General features: G+C 34.3%; 2 protein-coding genes across 5 annotated transcripts in view; one reads left to right on the forward strand and one right to left on the reverse strand.

Moving 5' to 3' along the window:
• The window catches only part of PSPC1 (paraspeckle component 1), a 100809-nt gene extending 88872 nt beyond the window's left edge, over window positions 1-11937 (forward strand). Inside the window, exons 11-12 of one of the 4 annotated variants that reach the window (XR_012474320.1) lie at window positions 1861-1911; window positions 5434-11937. The gene's annotated coding sequence lies outside the window, so the exon portion shown is untranslated. Of the gene's footprint in view, window positions 1-1860; window positions 3905-5433 lie in introns of those variants that run through there. The other 3 variants (XR_012474321.1, XR_012474319.1, XR_012474316.1) reach the window with 3 other exon arrangements.
• MPHOSPH8 (M-phase phosphoprotein 8) overlaps window positions 57-20186 on the reverse strand; it is a 91792-nt gene continuing 71662 nt past the window's right edge. The window contains exon 14 of the mRNA XM_074216265.1: window positions 57-20012. Coding sequence (XP_074072366.1) covers window positions 19971-20012 — 42 coding nt within the window. The 3' untranslated portion in view covers window positions 57-19970. The remainder of the gene's footprint in view (window positions 20013-20186) is intronic.

Here is a 20186-nt window from a genome sequence, read left to right on the forward strand (position 1 = left end):
TTTTGTATGAATTATTCTGTACAAATGTATACTATTCTGTTCCATGTTTCATGAGGTTTTTAGAAAATTCATGATGTTAGAAATTTTTATTCTTTTAGGTATTGTTTTCATATAATAGCCCTCCCAAACCTATAAATGTAATATTTGATCAATCTTTTCCATCAAACTGCCTTTTGTCAGTAGACTGTCAATGTTTTTCAACATGTGACTTTTTTTTCTTTTTTAAGAAAATCCATACATACACACAGATACAAACACACTTAACACTGGCCCATTTCTACTGTTTTATGGAAAGAGGAAGATAGTAATTTTTTAACATTTTATGCCTTCCATGTCACATTAAGCTCTTTCCTTTAGCTTTGAATTCTTCAAGATATGTGCTTCAATAAATTTCTTTTTTGCCTTTGAAAAGGCCTTAGAAATTAATTGGAGGTATTCATTCTTAAAAATTCTATTTGATAATCTGAGCCTAAGAATATGCAGTAAGGTAGAGGAAAGTTACCTTAAGAAATTTTGTCTTTTTTGATAGGGAGCTATAAATCTGTAAATTTTTTATCTTTTTTAAAAAAAAGTATAATTTGTAGCAGATTAGATCTTTAAATACATGTGCCTTGGACTTCAGTAGATGTTCCTTGGATTTCAGTTTACAGTGATTTTTTTTCTTAATACTTTACACAAGCCTGTACAGTTTATGCATCTGTCATGATTGCTTTAACCTTCCATACTATTTAACAAATTTACCTTGTTGGGGGAGGTCTTGGATACTTGCTATTTCAGGCCTTTTTTATTCATTGGGTTTTCTTCAAGTTCAAATTATGAACCACTCTTTTGCCACAAATGCACCACCTCAGTTTTTTGTTTTTTTGTTTTGCAAGGCAATGGGGTTAAGTGGCTTGCCCAGGGCCACATGCCTAGGTAATTATTAAGTGTCTGAGGTCGGATTTGAACCCTTTTACTCCTGACTGGTGCTCTATCCACTGCGCCACCTAGCCGCCCTTGTTTATTTGTTAAAAAAATTTTTTAAATTTTTTTAAGTTTTTAGATGATGAGAATTCTAAAATTTTGGGGGGTAAGGAGTCATATGTGTTTTCTTTATAAATACTGCAAGTATAACCATTGAGAAAAGAGGCTCAATTAACTCATAGTCATATTTCATTGAATATCATCAAAAGTATTACTATTTAATGTGGATTTTTTAAAACTATTACAGTCATTTAAGTAAAACCAGTGTATTTCACCTGAAATACACCTACTCTTGATACTAAGTCTTCTCCCTTTTTAGTGTTTTCTGTACAATATATAGTTAAATTATATAAGCTTACTTGTAAAATCAATTTATATTTTTTTGAGACTATAAAAATAGAAAAACACTGAAAAAAATTAACCAGAAATTCTGGGAACAGGAGTTGACTGAGGTCAGTACTGCCCACATTTCTGAAGTGGTAAAAGTTTTTTTGAGTATCTTAATGTTTTACAGTAATGTGTATTATTGTATTATCTGTTTAAAAAAATTAATTTTTGCCAATGTGAAGTTGAATGTTAGCCCATAGTCAGTGCTTGTTTTTTTTTAGTTTAGGAAATTTATAGATACTAAAGTGTGGGGAAAATGGGACAAAAGCAGAATTGTGTTTACTATGTGTCGGATTTCTATCTCAGGTTAATGTAGCATAAAAGGTAATTATTTAATATACATGTGATTCCTGAATTCCATTATAATACCATTTAAGTCTTAATTTTACATTTTTCCTATAAGGTAGGAATTTTTAATGGCCTAATGTGGTTCTATTCTCTTCCTAAGATGATGGTAAAATAAGACAATATGTATGATGTTTCCTAAAATTTGTTCTGTTTGTAATTCAGGAGAAAAGATGTGATCAGAATAGGAATGCTGAAATCAAGATACTTTTTCTGGTATGTAACTTTGGTTTTATTTAATATCTGCTGACCTATTACTTCATGATCCCCCCACACATACTTTTGTTCCTTCAAAGAAAGATTGAAGGTTGAGATGATGCTTTTTGAGTCCCATCTGAATAAAATTTATAATTAAGAAAATGACAATAAAAGTGACGTAGTTCTGATCAGAATCAATTAAAATACTAGATGATAATAAAAGTTAAAGTAAATATTTTTAGTATGGTAATTTTGTGTAATTATTTATTAATATACACCCCTATTTTATCACTTTCAGAATTCATTTTATGTGTTTAGCTTCTATTAGAGAATGGCCTCTTGTTCTAATTATTAAGGAGATTTTCCTTGAGGAACAAAATTTTCAGAACCCCAACTATTTTGTCCCCTTTTCTGCTGCAGCAGTGAACTGAACATTTTCATCCTTAAAGTTAAAAATGTCAATAATAGAAATAAAATATCTATTAAAAAATAAAAATGATCATGGATTGCCCTTAGATTTAAATGTATTTTGGATCAGTAGGGTACTTAATACAAAATTAAGTTTTATTTGATGTTTTCACTTTTACATCACATTTGACCTTCTCTTCTAACAAAACAAAATAGTTTATTAAACTAAGCAAACTGCTAGTTGCATCTTATAATGCAGCATTCTAAATTAGCAATCCCTTACTTTTTGACAATGGGAAACTAGGTGGTACAGTGCCACTCCTACTGTCAGGAAAATAAATCTTCCTCAGTGGAATTCCAGCCTCAGACATTGACCCCTGAGCAAGTCACACCCTATTTCCCCCTTGTCTGTCTTTTCATTTGTAAAATGAGTTACTGAATGAAATGGAAAACCACTCCAGTATCTCTGCCAAGAAAAGCCCAAATGGGATCAGGGAGAGTCAGATATGACTGAAAATGATTTAACAATACTTTTTAATTAAAAAGAATGAAGGAGTACACTTCATCTTTTTCTCTGGGATCAAGACTAGTAATTATGACAACTCATAGTTTGGGTTAATTTAGTGTTTTTGTGTATAAAATTGTGCTCATATTCTTTGTTTTTACTTATTTTACTCTGCATCAGTTCATCCAAGTCTTACCATTGTTTGTTCATTAAGAGAAATGAAATCTTTTCTGCATTTTGTTGATAAATTTTGAATTCTTTTGAAAACTTCATGTCCTTTGATTATTTAAGTATTGGGGAATGGCTCTTAAGTATCTGAAATATTTAACCCTTGCCATAGGCTACATACACACATATATATAAATGTATATAGCACTGTGTACTATCATTTTTTTGTTGGTTCATTAAATTCTATTTTTGTAAATGCATTTCTAGAAGCTTTGACCTGAGGTTTCACCTTAAATTGAAAATGTAATATATTAATAATTATTTTAATATTTTAATAATAAATAATGTCAGTGGGACTGTGTTGTGTATACTATATACTGTATACTATATACACTAGTTTTAGAACTGATTTGACCCACTGAAGAATGAAATATGCTTTTAAAGGGATTTACAGATGGATCCTACTGCTTTGAGTATTCTCTACTGAATTCAAAGAACCAGAAGAAGAAAAAATATATAGCAATTATTTTACATGTAAAATAGATCATCTACTGGGGAGCGGACAAATTATTATACATGGCTGTGAGAAATGAATATATGAAGAATTATGAACTGTTGCAGAGTGAAGCTAGCAAATAAAGTTTAGTAGTAACAATTTGAAAGAACAAGTATACATTGAGTTGCTCTTGAGATCCAGTTTTGCCCCAGGGAAAAATGCCTCCTTCCCATCTTTGCTGAATTGGGGGACACATTAAATGAATTGTTGGGCTCACTGGATATGCTGGTTTGCTTTGCTGAACTGCTTTTTTTTCTTCTTTTCATTTTAATCTTTGTTACAAGGGATGGTTTGCTTATGTGGGAAGGGAGAGGTATCATTTGATAAAATAAAGGTGATGTAAAAATAAAATATCAATAAAATTTTAAAAAATATTTCAAGTCTGATATATTGAATTTTGTAGCTGGACCAGTGATAAAATTCCAATTGAAGTGACACACACACATGGTGAGATGGATGGATGCTGTTATTGGAATATACATCTTCAAAATTTTTAAAGATAGTTGATTTCAACCATTTGGCAATTCCCTCTATATGCTGCAATTTGACTCACTTTCATGAGTTCCCCTGTCATAGAATTTCATCATCTGGTGGCCAAACTTTTGGTGATGAGCCTTTCTGGGTTTTGGGACTCTGCTTAAGATTCTGCCACTTCTAAGTGGCCTAAAAGATCATCTGGTCCAACTTTTGGGCAAATATTGTGTTCCCCATGTATAGTTCAAAACCAAGATGGTAGGGAGAAGGGAATGTGGATAATGGATCAGGATGGGATAGAACCCAGATCTCTGCTTCCTAATGCAATTTCCTTTGGCTGCATCTACTTTCGTCTGCTTTGCCAACATCAATACTAGCTAGCTTCTGACGTGTTTTTTAAGAAGTCTAACTTATTCTATTCGTGTAGAGGTTATTAATGAGGATATGTGAGGACATATCTGGATATATCTGGAAAAAACTGATAGGAAACCAAAAACCTCAGTAAAAAGGAAAACAGTTATAGCTCATATTGCCTTTTCGATATTCAAATTAATGCAGTAAATTACCTTGTTCTTAATGACCTAAGGCATTAATCGTGTGAATTTATAATAATTTAATGATTTTTCATAATTTAATAATCATTTTCCCAGTGAATATATCTGTACTGTTAACAAAGAAATCTGCAAAGAAAAGTTAAGATTTAAGTCTTTTAAGACTTAAATAATGGATCATTGAAGTAGCAGTGATAGAGCACTGACACTGGAGTTCAGAAAATCTGACCTCTTACGTGTGATTTTGGGCAAGTCACTTATGGACCAAAATCATAACTCACATATGGCAAAATAGTTGATTTTAAAAGATACAAAATAGGGAAGCAGAAGTGTCAAATAAAAACCTAGTACAATAAACATTTCCCTGTTTCCATTTAATTAGTTTAGTAGTTCTGGAATGAGACCCCTAAGATCTGAAAAACTTCATTGACAGTTACCTAGATAGGTAAAATACCCTGAGAAGGGGAAGGACTTAAAACCTGGGCATGGCTTGCTCTGACTGACTCTGTAACTATTATGCAGAACTGCTTCCAGGAATAGGAGTAAAACTTTGGGTTAAGTAAAGGCAAATGGTGAAAAGTCAAGTTATCTGATAAGTAAATTTACTGGAACTAGAAAATTGCTTCCATCAAATCAAGTACATAAGTGCATTGATAATAAAATCTCTGCCCTCAAGGAACTTATCACTTTTATTATTTGTTTTAAGGGACTTCATGGGATTAAGGAAGATCTTAAGTAGAAAAGAAATTTTTTTATTTCCCTCCTTTCCTTTTCCCCATGCAAAATTTCTTATCTGGATACGTAAAAGGAAATTTATTTGTTTATATAATAATAACATGGGCATATATATTAATCAAGGTTTTTTTTTTCTTTTGCAGGTTGGAAATAAACTCAAACTCATAGGGCCACATCCTTCTGTGTTAAACTCTTTTTAAGGTTACTTTGGATAAAAAGATCTTGAATGTAAATCTCATATGTTAAATTGTTAAAACATCTGAATATTTTGACTTTTTCTATTATTAAAATGCATTTCCAGCTTTTATGGCCAAATATTAAAACTGATCCTTACAATGAATGCTAAGTTAGGTTTTCCTTTTTTGTCTTTTTTCTGTCATCAGATCCCACTTTTGGTAAAGTTCGCCCCATTTCCTATGAGTGGCCTCCCTTTTGCCATATAGGTCTAAAAGACAGTGTCTGACCTTATTATATTCAGGTTGGCAGTACAGAAACTGCCCATTTATCTCTAGACATGGATGAGCTTCCTGAAAGTCATTCAGCATAAGTACTATTTCCCTCATTCCCTCCTTCAGTCTTTGTGCTGGCTGGAAACTGTTTGTCCTTGACTAATCTCTGGAGAATGGTTGTGGTCAATTATTATTGGAAGGTACATCACATGCAAAGTCTGAATGCACAATTTCTTCTTTCTGTGAATTTTGCATAGACATTTCTCCTGAGCTATTGATAAGAACCTTTCCTTCCTATCCAAGGGCCTAGATTAAAACTGACCTTTTGGTTCCAGTCCTGAACATTCATTGTGTCACATTATCACATTTTGCCTGCATCACTGAAATGGTTGTGGAAAAGTTCAAAATCATTTTCAGCTTCCTATGGTGAGTGAATATGACAAATCAATCCCTAAGTTGTTCAAGCCAAAGTTTCTACAACTTTATATTTTGATGCCTACTGTAATGTGAAAGTTATTAAAAACTGAAATGATTACCCACTTTTGTACTGTGCCCTTTTCTAATCTGAAATTTCAGACCTGGAAATGAACTAAAAATTCACGTTTTATTTTATCTGTCATATAGCCAGCAACTTTTCACCATATACTACAGTTGTTTTTACAACTGAAGATTCAGAATCAGCTATTCTATTTAGAGGAACATTATATGAACAAAACTGCAATGATGTTAATTGTTAGTGTCCATTTGTCCTCTCACTCTGTGGATATTTGTCTTTTTGTTTTGTTGCCCATTATTTTTGAATTATAATGAAGGCAGAATATGGTGAGTACGTTAAAAAGAACCAAATACTGTTGTCAAATTTGAGAGAAAGATAACTAAATATTAATTTGAATTGGTGGCATTCTAACCTGATGAGGAAATTCAAAATCTAGCAGGAAAAGGAGCAAACTTGAAGAGCAATGCTATTTTTGATCAAAGGAAGACAAACTGGAAGCAGCCAGAGTTTGAGTTTTCCAGTAAGAAGTAGCTTGAAATAAATAAGCACAAATTCAAGGGAAGTTTTCACTTAGGACTCTAGTCAGCACCAAGAGAGGAGGAATGGACTTTAAATGAAACAAAAGTTTAGTTAAGGGGATGGCTAGGAGAATTCTAGGACTAGAAGGAAGATATTTTTGGAATAGTAAGTGGCTTATCTCAAGATAGAAATGTTCAAGGACTGAAATGTTTGGGTTATGGATCAAAGGGAATGAACATATTTGGGAGTCAAATTAATGTTCAGAATTTCAAATTTTTTGTTTGTATTTCCCACAACTAGCACATGAGACATTTTAATCCCTTCTTGTTGAATGGCAAGGGAAGGAGGTCAAAAGGCATATTTTGAGTCATGAAAGGTTCAGTCAATCAGCCAGTTAAAATTATCTTCCAGATAAGGGGAAAGGGATGGGGAAGAGGGAGAATATCCTGAGCCAGGACACAAAATGTAGCCAGATATATCCATCTGTTTGCCTGGGCCCTCTTCTTAAATAGATCTGGAAGGAGATGTCCAGATGTAGGAGGGAAAGATGAGTTTTACTTAAGAGAAGAAATATAAAATTTTGGTGATAATGACTTCCAGCTTAGAAATGGAAAAATTTACCTATTTAAAGAAACTCACAAACTATATTAAACTTTATGAAAGGAAGATGAGGGAAAATGACTTAAAAGTGGGGAAAATGAGAAGAATCACTGGTATGTTGACAGCAATGGATCCTGATGTGGTTGAAGATAAAAACCACAATTTGTGGCCTGAAGAAAGTCAGCCTCTCTGGGCTTGTTTCCTTTGTAAAATGAAGGGGTTAGATCAGATGACCTCCTAAATCTATAGTGGCAGGTGAATGGAAAGGAAGATTGTATGGCAGATGTCAAAACCATTGACAAAGGAGCTCTTTATGTCCTGGTGACAGTTATTGGGAAAATCTATTTTGAGAGATTATGAGTTATGAAGAGGCTGGAAGTAGCAATTGGGAGCAATTTTTATGCTGATTCCCGAGTCCTTTTGGGATTAGACCCCAAGGAAAGATTCAGTATTTGGAGACATAATCATTTTAACTCAGATTTTCTGCCTTGTGATATTTATAACCAACTCATGTCTCCTGCAAATAACTCTAAAGGTAGTAACAAAACTAGAAATATATAACATATATAGGTGGCAACAAAGCAGTTCCAAGAGATACATCTAATGATGAAAAAAAGAAATCGAGTCACCCTTAAAAGAGCCCAACTCTCAAGCATAATAGGAGAATACAATGGTGTCAAAATGGCTACATGTGAAGACTCAAAGAAAATGTAATTTGGTCTCAGGCCCAAAAGGAATTCCTGGAAGAGCTTTAAAAGGACCTTTTTTAAAACCAAATTAGAAAGTAGAAGAAAAATTGGGGGGGAAAAATGAGAGGAATGCAAGACAATCAGCTTGAGGAAAGATGGACAAAAATTTAACAAGGAAAAGGAAGTACAAAAGCTCACTAACAAAATAATTCTCGGGGACAGTTAGGTGTTCTAATGGATAGAGCTCCAGCCATAGAGTCAGGAGGATCTGAGTTCAAATGGAGCCTCAGGATATTTTATCTACTTAGCTATGTGACCTTAGACAAGTCACCCCCATTCATTGCCTTGGGAAAAAAAATTCTTCAAAATTATAATTGAACAAATGGAAGTTAATGATAATGAGACATCATGGTACAATGAAACAAAAAAGTAAAAAAATAGAAATATTGGATTTCTTCATTGGAAAAACTGACGTAAGAATTACCAAACTGCCCAAAAGCCATGAGTTAAAAAAATTACCAAAGAAAATTACCTTGATAACATAACATCAGAACCAAAGGACAGAATAGAAATTGAAAGAATCCAGCGATGTAACTGTAACAATCAGGAGTACATATAGGCAGAAGTAAGAAAAATTTACTAGAAGGGGCGGAGAGTGAATAGAGTAAATTATCACATGTAAAAGAAGGCTTAAAGAGGTATTCTAGTAGAGGGGAAGAAGGGAATGAGAGTTGGATACAGACATCCATCTTATCCTCTAAGTAAAAGATGGGCATAATAGAAGGGGAAGAAGGATAGATTTAGGAAGACAGTGAACAAAAGGAAATAAGGAAGGAAATAAACAGTTATGACTACAACCGTGGATAGAATGGAATGAATTCATCCATAAAACACGTAGACAAAATGGATTAAAAGTGAGATCCAGAAAGTGTTATTCACAAGAAGAAAGGGTAAAAAGGTAAAGGGGCTGGCACTATCAGACAAAGCAAAAGCAAAAACATCCAATTAAAAGAGAAAGTACTAAATGTATATGTAACATAGGGAATAGCATCTAGATTTTTGATGAAGTGGAATGACAGGAGGAAATAGGAGGACCTCGACTTTCCTCTCAAAACTAGATAAATCTAAATAAGAAAATAGTTGATGAGAGAAAAAAATTCTGGAAAAGTTAGATGTATCTCTGGAGAAAACAATCAGAACAGAAAAGGAATAATATATACCCTTTTCTCAGTCATATTAAACCAAATGCAGAAAAGCAGAAATAGTAAATGAATACTCAGATCATAATGAAATAAGTAACATTCAATAATGGATGAAAAAATTAAAATTTTGTTGGAAAAATCTAATCCTAAAAAAATTAGTGGGACAAAGAGCAAATCACAAAAACAACATCAAAGAAAATGACAATGAGACTGTTGATGGTTGGCAGTCAAAGCAGTACTTAGGTAAAATAGAGAAAAAGTTCAATGAATTTGGTCATGCAACTAAAACTAGAAAAAGAACAAATTAAAAATCCCTTGATTAAACACTAAATTGGAAATCAAGAAAAATCAAAGGAGAGATTAATAAAACTGAAATTAAAAAACAATTGAAAATACAAAACTAAATTAAAACTAGAAGCTGTATTAAGAAACAATAAAAGCAGATAAACACATTAATTTTATTAAAATCAAAAATGAAAGGGGTGAACCTACCATCAATGAAGAGGAAATTAAGGCAATTGTTAGGAGCTATTTGCCCAATTATATGCCAATAAATTTAACAATCTAAATGAAGGGGCAGCTAGATAACTTAGTAGATTGAGCACCAGCCCTGGAGTCAGAAGGACCTGAATTCAAATTTGACCTCAGATACTTAAAAGAAAAATTACCCAGCTGTGTGACCTTAGGCAAGTCACTTAACCCCACTGCCTTGCAAAAAAAAAATTCAATGAAGTAGATAAATATTTATAAAAATAAATTCCTCAGTAAATAATTCAATCTTAGAAAAATAAATCAAACAAATCATCAATGAACTTTCTAGGACAGATGCATTCACAAGCAACTTCTACTAAACATTTAAAGAACAATCCCAATATTATAATAAACTATTTGAAAAAACATGAGAGTCCTACCCAGTTCCTTTAAATCTAATGCTGCTATCTAAATCAGGAAGAAGTAATTTCCCTAATAAATATTGATGTAAAAATTTTAAAATATTAGCAAATAGATTACAGTAATATATCACAAGGATCATACTCTGATCTGGTGGGATTTACACCATGAATGCAGGTTCTATAAGAGGAAACTGTCAGTATAATGTTATGGATCAGTCCATAACAAAACCAATGGAAATCATATTTATGAGATGCAATCAAAGCAATACTTAGGGGGGAAAAGAAAAAGCAGATCAATTAATTGGCTATGCAACTAAGAAGAAAAAATGCCTTTAACAAAATATATAGCATTAGAGAGCATAGAATTAAGTTAAGCTTACCTTAAAATGGTAACATTTATCAAAAACCATCAGCAATCATTGCCTGTAATGGGAATAAGATAGAAGCCTTCCCAACACAATTGGGTGAAGCAAGGCTGATACATCTTTTGGTGGATCCTCCAGAGGATCTACCCAACAGATTGGAAGCCTTCAATATTTCTTGGGTCCAATACAATGTTCAAATAGCTTATCTTCCCTTGTAGCACAAAAATTATCACTGCTAACATGCTAAACTATGGTTGGACTCATGAAGCATTTTCCATTTCCTTTGGGTTACTGGAAATTATGGTTTGTCATCACTTCAGATACCACTACAATTGTGTTGAAAAGTTGGGCTTTTGTTGGCATCAAGCAGTTCAAGACCATTGGAAGATTGTTGTGCAATTCCCCAGATCACAGATTGAGAAGTGACCTTTAAATCACAGTCCCAAGCTCTCATTTTATAGAGGGAAAAAATGAACTATTCCTAAACTGAATAATGTATCTTCCCCCCCCCCCCCCACCATGTGTTTCAAACTGATCTATAGATTTGAGTCCCTGGATTTTGAGACTGGAAACAAATTTATAAATGTCAACTTCTATAATTTGTATTGGTTAAATTCACCATCCATTCCCCCCCCCCATCCATAGAGGAGCTATACAAAATACCTTTTGGTGATTGCATCTCCCTATTTCATGTCTCAGTTGATAACCGGCACTCAATAAACTAATGAACAAAATTATTTTCATGGTCACATTTGAGAGGATACTTGTATAATTTGAGAAGAGGGGAAAAACTTAGTTGGGTAAGGGATCTTTCTGTCAAAATTTTTTTTTGGTCAGTCTAGTGTTTGACTGTAAAAATGTTGCTCCTTCCCTTTAGCCCTTCCCTCCCCCCCAAAAAAAAACTTTTAAAAAGCCTATCTGTCCAGCCTTTCATATTTATAAGGGTATCTCTTGTATCTGAACCATTGAAATAAAGATTTCATGGAGATGAGAAAAATATATTTAAAAAATTACTGAGTTTTAAAAGTCTCTTCTTTCAGCAGCACTCTATTCTATACAAAACAAATCAAGTTCAGCCCCTCCTCCTGATGACATTCTCACTTCATGGCATAGCCCACCTCTACACCAAGTGTGCATAGAAAATTTGCCACTCAACCTAAATTCCTCCATCTGTTAAGAAGGAAATAATAAATGTAGGACCTAAATTACAGTTATGATTAAAATAAAGCACATTTATAAAGCACTTTGGAGACAGTGGTGGTGGCAGTGGCAGAATATAAATATGGTATTTTCCCAGTTGGGGATGACATTTTGCAGGCCAGTCCCAATTCAGGTCTATTTAGTGATTCTTTTAGTTTCACACAGGTAATGCAGAGTTCCAATGCAGCCTCAGACACTTGACTGTAACTAGCTATATGACCTTGGGCAAGTCACTTACCCTGATTGCCTCACATCCAGGACGATATATCTCCAGTTGTCCTGATTTGTATCTGGCCACTGGACTCAGATGGTTCTGGAGACAGTGAGGCTTAAATCCAATTCACATGCTTGTCATGGCATCACCTCCCCTTATGACATGGTCTTCTTAGAGAACAACACCACCACCTACAAATGCTTTGGGTATAATATCGCAGCTGGGATTTCATGCCAAGGTCTTAGAAAAAATACTTAGTAGGAAATTGTACTTGCTATTTTGACAGGTAATAAAACAGAACTGTTGCATATGTTCAGTTCATATGCTTAATTTAGTGCTGCACTTCCCATCTTGCTTTTTTTTTTTAATGTTTTTGCAAGGCAAATGAGGTTAAGTGGCTTGCCCAAGGTCACACAGCTAGGTAATTATTAAGTGTCTGAGACAGGATTTGAACCCAGGTACTCCTGACCCCAGGGCCTGTGCTCTATCCACTGCACCACCTAGCTGTCCCTATCTTGCTATTTTGAAAAGAAATTGTTAGCTGCAGTAGTTTCTGAGCCCTTCCCCACCCTTATTTGCGATAGCTGTTTAATATTTGTTTAACTGCAATGACAAATCAATGTTGGCAGGAAATCTGGAAACAAAACTTAGAAAACCAATCTTACATTTTTGACTCAAAATCACTGGGATTATAAAATGTGGATACACTAATGTGAAATTTTTCTGGAAAAACCAGAAAATTATCAGGAATCATCCTGGAAAGGACCCCAGAAGGCATGTTCCACCTTCTTTTCTCCCCTTTTCTCTTCTCCCTAGTCTTCTTGAGTTCTAAAAGGCTAAGAAGTTATCAAGGAAACTCTAGTTGTTTTTTTCCTCCCTAAAAGTCTAGCTTCTTTACATTTTATCTCTACTTGTATTCTCCACCAAGTATTTTTATTTCTCAGCTTCTTCTCCCAAAGATTTATCTTTGGAATTTTGATTATATCATGTGGACACAGTAATAGCCACTTTCCTTAAGGTCATTAATCATAATACAAGGCATTCATAGTTCAGTCTTTAGAGAGGGGGAAAAGGAAAGGGAGGGTCTATTTAATCCAGTGGACTGGACTGTCTTTTTTTTTTTTTTAAAGTTTTATCTAAGGTGCTTATAAAAGGTAATAAATTTTCTGATCCTAGGCTAAATCATGTGCTACTGCAGTAAGGAATCCCAATTCCTAGTTCATACTCTGTATGTACTATTACTTTTAGATATAATCTCACTAGGAAAAAACACGTAAGCCCTCAGAGGGCCTGTGTCATTTCTGTGTCCACTGGAATTGTTTAACAAGTGTTTGTTGAATGATTCCCTAGTAGACTCCTTTCCTTTTTTGGGATCAGACCTGTGATTTCTCTGACATAGGGTACTTCTAGTATGGAAAACTTAAGTTCCACATATTCATCCTAGGGGCAGTACATGTTACCTGGGGCATTGAAAAATGAAGACATTTTCCCAGAATTTCAGAATATCAGAGGTAGGACCTTGCTGCCTCTGCTGCATACACACTTTATTATATGCCTGTTCTGGCAATAAAAATTGTAAGGAGAAAAGTAAGAATATTAGAATGCAAGCATTACAATTTCAGAGATGTAATATCTGCAATTTTTTGATAACATTCAATGAAAAGTGTTTTTGATAACTTAGGTAAAGACCTAAAAGAGAAAGAACCTTTACCATTAAAGTGTGTAATTCCCAAAAATATTTGAAACTTGTTTTGAGATAATCTTTGCCCACGGTTCACTTCATTTCAGGGCTGGCTCATGTCAACTTGAGAGGTGGTTCCATGAGGAGGGTTCATTTACCAACTAGTTGCTTTCTTGGACTTTATATAATCCCAGAAACTCATCATTCTGGGTCACCTCCCTCCCTCGCTCCAATTCCTCCTCTATCTTCTACTATTCAAGGCTGCCACTCAAGGAGTATTCATTTCCCAGGCTGCTAAATGACTTACCTCAGTCACCTCTAGCTTCAGAAACCTACTCCCTTTCCAAGACCCCTTCTCCCCTTTTTCACTTCCTTTTTAGATGTCAACTTCCCCATGGGAGAGTCAGCTCCTTGAGGGCAGGCACTGTCTTATGCCTTTGTATGCCCATTGCTCAGCAGTTCCTAATCCAGAGAAGGACCTGAATAAATGTTTACTAACTGAGTCACTGTTAAACCTTCTATCATATTTCATACTACTTTCCTTCATGAACTCTATTCTTAAAGTTAAGTTGGAGTAACTCAATACTCTGTATGCCTTCTTTTCCCATCTCTACTTTTTGCATCCTAATCATCCTTCCAGGTTCAGTTCAGAAGCAAACTTCTCCGAAGACTTCCTAGATCTCTATTGTTTCTTGTTTTGAAACAATGTCCCATCTCTCTACCATTAGAATGTAAGTCTAAGGACAAGGAAATGTTTCACTTTCTCTTTGCAGCTTCACTAATTTACACTGGTTGTTGAGAAACTGCATCCCCCCCTTCATTTCCACTAACCACAAATTACTTCCCAAGGCTCATTCTGTGGTGTCTTCTCAAATACTATCTCATTGGACCTCATAGAAGAAAAACCATGGGTTTAGCATCTCTATGTAAATGATCCACAGATATGTATCTCCAGTTCCTCATTAGCAATTGCCTTTTGGATGTAACCTGCAGCAAGTCCAAAGTCATCAAGTACAAAAACAAAATAAAAGCTCTTTCCCTCTACTCTTCAAAACATCCCTGGTTACTGTCAATGACACCACTCCTCCCATTCACTCAGGCTCAGTAAATTGATGTCATCCTAGACTTCTACAAATCCTAATTTCTTATCCAATCTTGTTTCTATTGTCCCAATATATTTCTCCCATATACTGTCTCCACTCTAGCTAGTACAGGCTCTCATTACCTCTTATCTGACCTGTTCCAATCCCTTTCTTGTTTCCTTTTGCTCATGCTTCTCCTCATTCCAATCCATTCTCCAGGAGCTAAGATTTTCCTAAAGCAGACATCTAAACCATGTCACCAACCTCCTTGAATCTTGGTTCCCTATTACCTCCAGGATCAAACATAGCTCCTTTCTGGAAGGAACCCTTCATAACCTAGCCTCTTATACTCCACTTAATGCAGTCCATAATGTTACTACACCAGTCTTCACTGTGTCCTCATGCCTGGAATGCTCTGTCTTCTCAACTCATCCTTTTCATTTTACTAACTTCCTTCAAGACTCAACTCAAACTTTCCCTTCTAGAGGAAGCCATTCCTACTTTCTCCACTCACCAAAAGCTTCCCTGTAGAGAAGACCTTCCCTCCACCTCTACTGTGTCAAGTATCCTTGACATTCTCACAATGGGTATCTCCTTGAGGATATAAGCCTTCTAGAGAGAGAGGGATAGTGTTTTTACTTTCTTCATTTCTCAAGGCTTTACCCACTAGGTGTGGCACTAAGCTACAGAAGTTAGCATTCAGTATATGATTGCTGACTAAGATTCTTTGGTCTGTTCTGGGAGGGCAGGAGCTGATTCTGATTCTCATTTTTAAGGAGCTGAAACCTTCAGTAAGACACCTAAGTTTAAAAGGGAAGCAGTTTATGACCAAGGTACAGATGGAGAACATCATTAAAAACAAACTAGATAATTTTGATTACATTATAAATTAAAAAGCTTTTGTACAAACAAAACCACTGTAACCAAGATCAAAAGAAATGTAGTAAACTGGGAAACAATTTTTACAACCAGTGTTTCTGACAAAGGACTCATTTCTAAAATATAGAGAGAACTGAGTCAAATTTATAAAAACAAGCCATTCCCCAATTGACAAATGGTCAAAGGATATGCAGAAGCAATTTATAGATGAGGTATATCAAAGCAATTCATAGTCATATGAAAAATTGCTCTAAATCATTACTTATTAGAGAGATGCAAATTAAAGCTGCTGAAGTACCAACTCTCACCTCTCAGATTGGTCAATACGATCAGAAAGGGAAATGATCATTGTTGGAAGGGATGTAAGAAATCTGGGACACTAATGCATTGTTAGCCGAACTGTGAACTGACCCAACCTTTAGGGAGAGCAATTTGGAGTAACTCCAAAAGGGCAATAAAAATGTGCATATCCTTTGATCCAACAATACCTCTACTGGGTCTGTACCCTGAAGAGATCATGAAAAAGGGTAAAAACATCACTTGTACAAAAATATTCATAGCAGCCCTGTTTGTGGTGGCAAAGAATTAGAAATTGAGTGGATGTCCATCAATTGGGGAATGGATTAACAAATTGTGGTATATGTTATGCAACACTATTGTTCTATTAGAAACCAGGAGGGATGGGATTTCAGAGAAGACTGGAAAGACTTGCATGAACTGATGCTGAGCGAAATGAGCAGAACCAGAAGAACATTGTATACCATAATAGCAACATGGGGTTGATGATCAACCTTAATGGACTTGCTCAGTTCCACAACCAGGGACAATTTTAGGGTGTCTGCGATGGAGAATACCATCTCTATCTAGAGAAATTGTGGAGTTTGAACAAAGACCAAAGACTATCACCTTTGATTTTAAAAAAAAGTTATCTTATGTATTATATAAGTTTGCTATTTCTTATATTTTATTTTTATTTTTCCTTAAGGATATGATTTTTCTGTCAACACATTCAATTTGGATCAATGTATAGCATGGAAACAATGTAAAGATTATCTGTGGAGGGGTGATGAAAGAGAAGTGAGATTGGAGGGAAATTTTTAAAATTCAAAAATAAAAACTATAGCTGAAAGACACCTAGGTTTAGGGAAGTGACCCTTCCTTGCTACCTCCCCTCCAAAGATGATCTTTATCTAATTTAGTATATTGGAATTATTCTTATTTTACAGAAAAAGAAATACGCTTAGTGAAGGACTCTTAATCTAAAGTCTCTAATTCAGTAAAATTGGCTTCCTTGGTAATTCTATATATTTTATTTTACATATTTAAAACATTATTCTGAAAGGTGTACATTCTTTAACAGATTGATAAAAGGGTTCACAATATTTTTGTAAAAAATTAATAAAGCCTTGACTTGTTGAGATTAAGTGATTTACATTTAAGTACAACTACTAAGTACCTAATGTCTGAGCTAAAGTCTCACACTTTCCTGTAGATCAGAACATAATGGGTTGAGGATAGCAACTGGCAACAAGAAGAACTGTCCAGTTTTCAAGGTGCAGTTGAACATAGCTTGGTATTAGTTTAAATATATTTTGCCCCAATATACAATGTATACTCCATTGTTCTCTGGATACTTACATTTTTTAAGATAATACCTATTTATCCATTTTTTTGAGGAAAAGGATATCCTGAATACAACTACCTGCTTTTCTAAATTTGAATGGAATCTTTCTTCATTTGACATTTTATGGGAAATAGTCCAGAAATTTATTCTTCTACCACCTATTAATTTGGTCATGTAATTTGGCTAGTCTTATAATCTCATTACTCTTCAAAGAATCTATTTACTGTCTAGAGAATCTGTGTGCGTTTCACTTACAATGATCCTTCAGAAATAGAGGAAATGTTAAGAGAAATATGTTTTATAATTAATCTTTTCTCTGCTCTGATCATGTATATTGCAATAACCCCTGCCACCCTCCCCTCCACCAAAAAAAATCCCATTGTCCAAGCTATGGAGATAGGTCAATGAATGTTTTAGCAAAGTATCTAGCTCCTCCCTGGCAAGAACTTGAATCCTTGGCCCCCAGACACAAGACAAATCCTAATCAATAAAATAACAGATTTCTATTCTAGCCTAAAAGGATTGGTCTTTGAGGATACCGCACCCATCAATGTATAACTAATTACTTCCTCCTGGCCCCTTTAAAAACCTCACCCTCTACTCAGTAGAGTTGCTTATCTTCCTTTAGGAAGCATCATTCTACCCCTATGCTCTTCTTTACTGCTTGTACCCTGATGCCCTTTGGGAGGCCAACCTGTTTTTGGGGAACACGATTCCCCATGAAGTTTCTCATTCTCTTATACCTGACTTTATAGTGCTTCTTCCTCTACTGCTGCTGCTGCTGCTAATCTTGAGCAGTGACTTCCAACTGCTCTACTTAACTCTTTCTTTTCCTTAACTTCTGCTAACCACAGCAATACTTAAACTTTTTTGCCCCTTAATTCTTCTGGATCAGAGTCGATCTTTTAAGTGAATACTTTTCACATTTGCTAGAACCCCTTTAGTGGGACACATTTTTCTGTCAGCACTTCTATCTTAAATAACCTCTTCCTTCCTCTCCAATTACTGAAAACATATCAGCTCTTGAAGGACCAGCCTAAATTTACTTAACCTTAAGCCCTTTCCTAAGCCCACTGCCAAAAAAAATTTTTGTCACTTCACTCTCTTATGCCATTTTTCTTGATACAACTGATTTGGAGCTTACTTGGTATATATGACAATATTTTTAACACCTCTACAGATATCTGATTTAGGTAACTGAGTTTGAGAATTCTAAATTAAAAATATAAAGAACCTTCAACCAAATTCCAATATTGCTGAGATAACCCAATTATTTTGTATCTATCATTATGGTGTGATTAAAAAAAAGTACTCTTTACTATTGTCCTAAGATTTCAGATACAGAAGTGTATGAATAACAATAGTTCTGTTGAAACTGCAAAGCTTTATCACTATACATTCTAGTAAAAATCAAATATTGGACAAAAAAGGCAATAATTGGATGAAAAGTAACAATGGATAAATGAAATCTAAAAGTGAGTAGTTGTTCTCATTTTATTTAGCATGTGACATTCCAAAAAATTGAAATACATTTCATTAAAACTATAGTAGTTTGATATTGCAGAAACTAGCCTAGAGTTAAAAAAAAATGAACAAATATTTCATCTGTTTTTCCCATAACTTAAAATGAAATAATTCATTAATGGTTGCAAAACATCAGTTTTTAACAAGGTATTATCTCATATAATCACACCATGTTAACAGTGAGCAGTAAGCAGTGTTTGTTCACTATAGTTTTGCTAAGCATAGAGGCACATTGTGGTATCTAAACTCCATGTAGCAACCAGAACAGCAAGGCACAGTTGGGATTTTAAAATGTTTCCAATTGAATTTAAAAAATTTTCTGATTAAAGTAATTGAACAAAGATAATTTCTCACATAAAGGTAACAACTTCTCAGTTACCTAAGGAGGTTTTTGAAACACAAAGCTAAATTCTGTCCCTTTAAAAGATTCATAATACCCCCAATTCTGGTCAATACTATTCTTGGTTTGTCTATGAGTATCCCAATTTATTATCTAAATATCTCAATACATTACTATGAATAAAGCATAACTTTAAATTTATGGAATTAATCTTCACTACAACCTTTATGCTTGTGATCTGTTATAATAGAGTAACCTGAATCAGCTAAGTCCAGTAATTTTTCCCATGCTTTCTAAATAAATTTAGAATATGACTTGTTTTTAAACATGCCTACCACTCTGCCTAGAGAAACAACTAAGATAACAGATCCAATTTTTATTTAGATAGTTAGTGACTCAGAATCTAGCCAAAAGTGAAGCAGCAATTTTCAAATGTAACACACTCCACTAGGTTTATGCATGTGACAGGTTTACACTTCATTTTTAAACATAGAAACATTAAGACTAGTAGAAAATTTCAGGATTAAAAAAAATCTTTCATCTAATTTTCTTAAATAATTCTTATATGCACCACTCCACATTGTGGAAAAGCTAAAATATGCAGTCTGGATACAACAAAGAAAATTAATATTTAAGGTATTGGCACAAATACTTACATCTATATATTATACAAAATATTAGATAACCTTATGTCATTCTCTACCTCCCCCCCGCCTCCCGCAGTGAACATACCAGATGACAGGTAATAATCGGCAAGTGGGTGCAGATAAAACTTTTAAAGGAAAGATAGTAGAATAATATTTTAAAAGTGTTGATGTGCCAGAAATAAGTATTCCAAACTGCTTTATCAGACTGAAGTAACCAGTATCAGGTTCAAAAATAACTCCATCACGATCCTTTTAACTGTCTTTTTTTTTTTTTGGTCACTGCAATTGTACTCTGTATGCACCTATAAGCAATTTTACCTACGAAAGAAAAGACAAAATTGTCACTTTTTATTAAAAATGGCTTTTTCTCAAAGACACATCATGAAGAAATATTATATACAGACAAACTGTATATAACTACATCATTCAGCATTCATTAGTCATCATCTTGCAAATGCAAGCATCTGCTTGTAATGTAGTTCAACAATTATT

This window comes from Macrotis lagotis, chromosome 1, assembly GCF_037893015.1.
Source record: "Macrotis lagotis isolate mMagLag1 chromosome 1, bilby.v1.9.chrom.fasta, whole genome shotgun sequence".
NCBI lineage: Eukaryota > Metazoa > Chordata > Mammalia > Peramelemorphia > Peramelidae > Macrotis > Macrotis lagotis.